The sequence below is a fragment of the Pyxicephalus adspersus genome, chromosome 9 (assembly GCF_032062135.1).
Source record: "Pyxicephalus adspersus chromosome 9, UCB_Pads_2.0, whole genome shotgun sequence".
In the NCBI taxonomy this organism is placed as follows: Eukaryota; Metazoa; Chordata; class Amphibia; order Anura; family Pyxicephalidae; genus Pyxicephalus; species Pyxicephalus adspersus.
Window position 1 is genome coordinate 35,394,241 of NC_092866.1, and position 7,286 is coordinate 35,401,526.

General features: G+C 38.0%; 1 protein-coding gene across 1 annotated transcript in view; it reads right to left on the reverse strand.

Annotated features, from left to right (window-relative positions):
- Positions 1-414: 414 nt before the first annotated feature.
- The window catches only part of SYVN1 (synoviolin 1), a 16,682-nt gene continuing 9,810 nt past the window's right edge, over positions 415-7,286 (reverse strand). The window contains exons 7-14 of the mRNA XM_072422775.1: positions 6,458-6,584; positions 5,390-5,489; positions 4,653-4,718; positions 4,437-4,553; positions 3,056-3,228; positions 2,506-2,656; positions 642-769; positions 415-553 (exon numbers count right to left, since the gene is read on the reverse strand). Of these exons, the coding sequence (XP_072278876.1) occupies positions 420-553; positions 642-769; positions 2,506-2,656; positions 3,056-3,228; positions 4,437-4,553; positions 4,653-4,718; positions 5,390-5,489; positions 6,458-6,584 (996 nt within the window). The 3' untranslated portion in view covers positions 415-419. The remainder of the gene's footprint in view (positions 554-641; positions 770-2,505; positions 2,657-3,055; positions 3,229-4,436; positions 4,554-4,652; positions 4,719-5,389; positions 5,490-6,457; positions 6,585-7,286) is intronic.

Consider the following 7,286-nt stretch of genomic DNA (forward strand, 5'->3'; position numbering starts at 1 on the left):
TTTGCAGACGTACTGTGCTCCTAAAATACATTCAGGTGTATTTAATGTTCCTTTTTATAATATGTCAATAGAAATGTGCTCATTGATAAAATTACTCTTGCAATTAAAATTATATTCCATTAACTAAAACAGACCAGTCCAATGTTTAATTTTGCTGAAACAAGTCCAATGCAATTAATGAGGTCAACAAACTTTCCAAATTCAGTAAGACATTTGGCTGAAAGCCCCTAACATGTCCTTAAAAAAAAATAAAATATATAGATATATATATATATATATATATATATATATATATATATATATATATATATATAGAAGTCCAGCTTAACTTATGTCAGGCTTTTATTTGAGTCCAGTAAAAGCTTCATGTTCCCTGTGAACACATAACGGTGTGTGCAGTTCAATTCTAGGCTGAAGCTTCAGTGAGATTCAGTGGAACCAGTTTCCAATTTCTGAAGTCTACGTCGGCGTAGTTCTGCTGCATCTGGTTCCTCTGTCGATGAACCATCTTCAGCACCATTTGTTATCTCTTCATTGGCAGATTCAGGGGTAGCTGCAAAACAAGCACCATTTGTCATCTTTAACAAACTTCAGGAGCATTCTCAAGCAATGGGACAATACCACAAAGAAAATAAAGTCACCTGTCCCATTAGATGGCCCAACTTCCAATGGTGTATCTGCAGAAGGAGTTTCTTTGGCGTTACTGGAGGGAGAAGCATCTGTGGGTGCTGGTTGGGACTGTGTGGAAGGGACAGAAGGACGAGGGGGGCTGTTCATAGGAAATAAATGGTATTACAAAGTAGGGACAAAACAAACAAAATTATACATATGCTTATCAAGTTAACCTTGCACAAATCTGAGAAAATAAAGACAGCCCACATTAAAAAATGTAAAGAATCATAATTATATAGAATTTAGAAAGTTTGATTTTTTTCCTAAACCGTACCCCTCACATTTATTTAAATGTTATGAATATGGAACAGAAGTACAAATGTTTAAATTGCTCAAAGATCATCATTTGGGTATTTTCCTAAAATGTATCTTTCTGGATACAAGTTACAATAAAACAAAGGTAAATATTTTATCATGGGCATCTTCAGTTCACAAATTACTTTTTCTTTAGTTTTAACACATTGTTCATATATTTTTCCCTGCAGTTTGCCCAGATGATTAAATTACATCTTTATTGCATTTAAGTTTAATAGATTGTAAGAAATATGGAATCACGGGTCCACATTCACTATAACTAGATGGGGTTTATTTACAGTTGAAATAAGGAGGTTGCCATTAAACTGTACACTGAAATACATATCAAACTTTTACATTGCATACTGCCAGTTTCTTCTTTAAAAAAAAAAAAAAAAAAAACATGCATTTAATATACTCGAGTACCATGTGTTAACCAGTAGTACCTGGCCATGCCTAATTTGTAATTCTGTACCCTCCTTTTACAGGCCAATTCCCACTCTGGAGAAGGATTGGGGGATGCATGCTATATGTGAGTGTCTTGTAATAAGAAAAACTTCAGCACAATACAGATCTTTCTCTCCACCCTTTGGAGTCGACAGTGACTTTTGCTTTTCTAAAATTAAAGAAATGGAGCAGCTGCATCAGGAAGAATCATTCCTAAGTCCACGACACGTGCTGATCAAAGTAGCCAAGAGGAAGCTAGGGTATAATAAAAAATTTGGTGTTGGTCTTAAAAAAATTACCGAATTAACCCCCCTAGCGGTAATCCCGAATGACTCGGGGTGGCTTTTACATGCAAAAAGCGGTAATCCCGAGTCACACTCGGGGTAACTTTAAAAGCCCCCCCTTACCTTTGTCCCTCGCTCCAGCGGCGATCTGATGGTCTTGCTGTGATGCCGGGGCGCCGGTCCGTCGGGGGGCGTAACCGGGAGGGAAATTCAAAAGCAGATTACCGAGTAATCTGCTTTTAAATACCACCCAGGTCCCGGCCACCCCGCTGCTCGCATCAGCAGTGAGATGCGAAGCACAATGCAGGACTTCTGCATTGTGCTTTACATCTCAATGCAGATGCGAGCAGCAATAGTAAATTCTGGGGGTGATGCCAGCTGGCACCACACCTGGAAATTGCTATCGCTGCTCGCATCTTCTGGAAGATGCGATGCACAATACAGAAGGTCTGCATTGTGCTTTGCATCTCCCTGGAGATGCAGAGAAGCAGCATCGGGGTGAGGCGGGCGGGAGTTAATCCTAAGAATTACAGGCCCACAATATAAACAAATATTTATATGCAAAAAATTAGGATCACTTTTTTTGCATCAAAAAACTGACAGAATTAGAACGCTAGGGGGTTAAACAGCATGCCTTTCAATTCAAAGCCCTCAGGTACTGTGGCTTCCTCAAATCATTTGTGAAGGTCTAAGGTAAAAAAAAAAAACACATACCTACCACATGGCCTAAGCTTCCCCAGCTTTGTGGTTTTCCAAGATCTTGTTAAACACGGAAAACTTATTTGACTACAGTACTACATTTTTCTATAGTAGAAAAAAAGCCAGTAACTTACCAGTGGAAGGTCCTGCAGTTGCTGTTTCATCAGGGGCATTAGCTCCAGGAACTGGTGGAAAAGGACCCAGTGGTGGCCAAAGGGGAAACATGCCAGGGGGGAAAGGAGGGAGCATCCCAGGAGGAACTACATGGAAATGAAAATGAAAACTCATTTAGCAACAGCCAAAAAAACCTAACATAAATGTACCGTATTTTTCGGACCATAAGACGCACTGGACCATAAGACGCACCAGTTTTTTAGAGAAGGGAAATGAAGAAAAAAAAGATTCTGAAACAAATAGTGTCCTAAGAGGACGCTGGGAGCAAGATACAGGAGACAGTCACTCTGGCCGCGCTGAACAGGAGACGGGACGGGACAGCAGCTGGGAAGGATACATTTTGATACATTTGGACCATAAGACGCAGGGACTTTTTCCCCCCACTTCTGGGGGGAAAAAAGGTGCGTCTTATGGTCCGAAAAATACGGTACATATTGGCAAAGGCAACCCAAAGTAGGAAAAAAAGGTCATGTGACTTGACTTACAGTTGGGCTGTGGAGGAATAATTGGGGTTTGCTGTGCAGGAGCAGCATGTGGTTGCTGGGCAGGATCAGGCTGGTCAGCAGGTGTTGGTGTCTCAGCAGGGAGAGAAGCTCTGAGAACATCCATGCGGCAAGTAGGACATGTCTGCTGCCTCTGGAACCAGGAACGCAGGCAGCTGAGGAAAACAACACAGACTGATAAAGCAGTTGAACAATCCTTTGATAAACACATATTTTATAGCCTTGTTTTATGTACATAATATACTTTACCCTTACTTTTTAAATTTATGATGGTTTAGGTTTATTTATGATTATATATTTTTTAAGTTCACAACTAATCTTTTTGAACAACTCACTGTAAAAGACATATCACAAAACTATAGCAACCAGTGAATCAGTACTGTACTGGTTCTGATTGTTGTAGGTTAGTGTACTTAACTTAAAACAGACCTATCACCACATTTTTAATATATTATAAAAAAAGTAGCAATCCCTTTTACGTGATCAAATTTTTTTTTTTTTGTAGCATAAACTGAAGGTCCCCCTCTCTTCTGTCTTTACCACTGCACATATAGGGTAAACTGAAGTCAAGTAAGAGCTGATGAACTCTGATACATTCTTGGACAAATGAAAACCATTTTAAATGGGATTTAAAGAATGTGTGTTGTTTTTTTGTTTTTTTTAAAGAATGTGTTGATCGCAGGGCAGCTCTGGTTGTTAAAGAAACATCATCTGCACATTTGACTTCTGGCACTAGTACTACTCACTGCAGCCCATATTCATCCACTTTTAGGCTGCCACAGGGAGATGCTACATGTAGTGTCTCCCACAAGCAGTGGCTCCCTGGTATGAAGAAAGCGCACTGCTACCTCCCAACCAGCGTGAATTTAGCCTAACCGTTTTTTACACTTGACAATGCTCACAAAAGATTCATTATGTGTTTTTTAATGCAGATATAATAAAATAACAGTATATTAGACAGACCAAAGGGAGCAAATAGGAGATTAATATTTGATACAAATATTAATTATATAAATAGAATACCCTATATTTACCTAGTGGTAGTGAGGCCACACTATATTTATTTATAATGTAACATATTTAGAGGATGCATATATTAGTTTACACAACTACGTTTGTCTTTCTATAATAATATTTACAAACGGGGGATAAGTTGGACTGTAAAGTGCTTGTACAGTTAACAGTGTTTACAGGAAGAATAATAAAATGATGCCAAAAAGTTTAATGTTTTTATGACAGCAGCGTAGTTGGTAGGATTAGTGACAGGTGAGTTTTAGGTAAGGTGGCAGCAGCAGAAACACCCCACTTTCAATGGAGGGTATGAACACAATGTTTAGTCACAAGTTAGTTAGTCACATCTTGCCTTGTGTGGAATATGTGGTTACATGGTAGTCTCTTTGCGCCTGTCACCATTTCCTCTCTGCAAATGATACACACATTATCCATCGCCTGGAGCTCTTCTGGAGTGGCATCAGGATACCTAAATGGGAAATGCAAGTTAAACAGTTCACTTTCCACTAACCTAAAAAGACCAAATACTGTTTTCATTCACATCCAGGTCTACTTTCTTGTTACTTACAGTGTGTTCATATTGCGGATTGCTCTTCTTGACATGATGGCATCTGTCACAGCCTTTTTAAACTGTCTGTGGGAGAGTAAAAACAACTATGAAAAAGAAGCTGCAAACTTAAATAGATAATTTTAAATACATAATTTGGAGTATCTCAGAGTCTTTTCACAGCTCTGCATTTTTAATTTGCAGGATGGTTTTGATGCATTGTACATTGATTACCTATACACTATGGAAGATGCACTTGCTGGAAAAGAACACGAAAAATTAGGTGAGCACCCTTTTTTTTTTTTTAGCATCCACAACACCTAAAAGCATAGGCATGTCTGTGTCCTAAAGCTGGTAACATTGATAGAGCATTAGCTATTGAGCTTTCTATACAAAATTGTTAGAAAAATCTGTACAACATATAAAAATAAGCCTAGAAATTAATCTACAGTTTGGATGCAATTTCCACTTTTGTTGTAGCAAAATAGGAATTTGTGGTAGCTTTAGTAAAAATGTCAGACTTTCTGGAAGCCTCCAGAATTTTAGCATTTAAAAAAACTTATTTCTCTCAATATGTCCACATTTTTGTCTGAAATGAATTTGGAGGCTCCAATGAATCTAAACCAAAATTCAAATATTTTATAGTGTCTATCATATGGCATATTGGTAACTGGTCATTTGTAGTTTGTCTCATCTACAAAAGTCATGATTTTTGGTGTAGCCAGGCAGTTTCTTTCGGAATTTTTCTAGTATCTTACCTCATTGCAAGGTACATTGGGCGGATTGCAAACAAAGGAAACGTGTGGACTTTGACCATAATTGTCATAAAAGCCATATACAGCAAAACTTTTATAAAGCCTGCAATGAAGAAAACATAAAATGATTTTATGGCAGCTCTACTTGGTATACATGTCACACTCTGATCATTTTTTCACTAGTGGCATTTCCAAAGTTTCTGCTAAACCCCAAGCTTTTCTTACACTATAGATTATAAACCGTTATAAACATGCCATGGAGATTGCCTTTTAATCAATCTTCACTGCAGATGGAGATACCAGTGCTTTTACTATTAAAGGGTATAAAAGGTGCCTCAGTGGGATTGTGGGGGTGGGAAGGCCTCCAACCAATGTTGTAAAGATAAAGAGAATCTATACTAACAGATTAAGTAAACGGCCATTGCTAAAATCATTCTAAAGAATGCTAATTGTAAATGTGATCTTTTTGTTTCAGTAGTTCTTGTCACACACCTGACGCAAACATGCATCCAAGTAAATATGTCACTGATCCAGTGATGTTTGTGTGGAGTTCTTTCTGGCAAAGACAGACCAGTGGTACTACTTCTCTAGTTCACTGCAGGGGCATGAAGGTAATAGCTCCCCCCCGTGGACATCCACTGAGCTGTAAACTTCTGCCTAGTTTGCCTTATGGATATTCTAGCTCTTGAGCACTATTCCCTCTATTTTACTGCAAAAGCATGAACCTGGACATTCACTGGGTCCTAGATTTCTGCCTAGATTGCCTGGTTCTGCTCTCTGCTAAAATACCCAATTCAGTTCTGGCAACCTGGGAGTTTTGGTGTTGCCTCCCCTGTTAAATTCTCCAAAAGTGAAAAAAAAGTCTGACGAGGATAATGACCACACCAATTTCACCAAAATTGTCCCATGACATATATTTTTCTAGTGGAATGACGTTTTTAGCCTATTGTGGATACTGCATTGTAAAACACAATTGTACTCTGGTGGACCATTTAACTAATACTAACTAATGTTAAAACACTAAGGCACTATCAACTTCATCCATCTGAATAGGAAAATCATCCAACATACCAGTCAGAAGTTCAGTGTATAACATGTAGACGGCTTTGTTATCCCATGGGTTTTCACTCTGCAGGTCCACAGAGTGTAGAACATATTTTATGAACACAGTGAGGATCATGGTCATAAGTATGGCATACTGGTAAAAAGAAAAAGGGGGGAAAGAATTAGAACATGTCAATTATTTTTTTTATTTAGTATATCATCAGACCTAGTTTGCACATATCACACTCTGATTATCACTGTAAGTTTCTTGTACAGAACCTCCATTGACTGCTATTTTTATGAGCAGTACTCCTGTACAATTACTCTAAAATGTTCCCTTTATAGGAGTATTTAGATTTTGTTCATGGACCATTACCAACCAATTTATTTGTATACAGTATTTGCAATATGCATGCAAGATAGCTATTCTCAGGGTGCACAAAGATAAATGTAAAGGAGAGAAAAGGAAGGAAAGTGTATAAAATACATTGACAAATGTTTAAACAAAGAAAATTTATAAAACATATGTGTTTAATGTTTGGAGCATCCCACTTATGCACATAAAAATTTGTCATTCTACAATAACTGGCAAATCCAACTGGCTGTCAAGACGGACTAAAGGCCTTGCATCCGCTATTCTTAGTTGTTGTAAGGAATATATTTTTGCTGAGTCTTGAAATTAGGTTGTTTTTTGCTATATTTTGCAGATAATTGAGTCGAAACTAGTTATATCCTCCTTATCAGTAGGTCAATATTTGCTCCATCCTTACCTTGAGGCTTCTTACCTTGAAACATCTTGCTCAGCGAAGTTGGTAATTAAAGCTACGTACACACTTCCAATTATTATCGTTGGAAA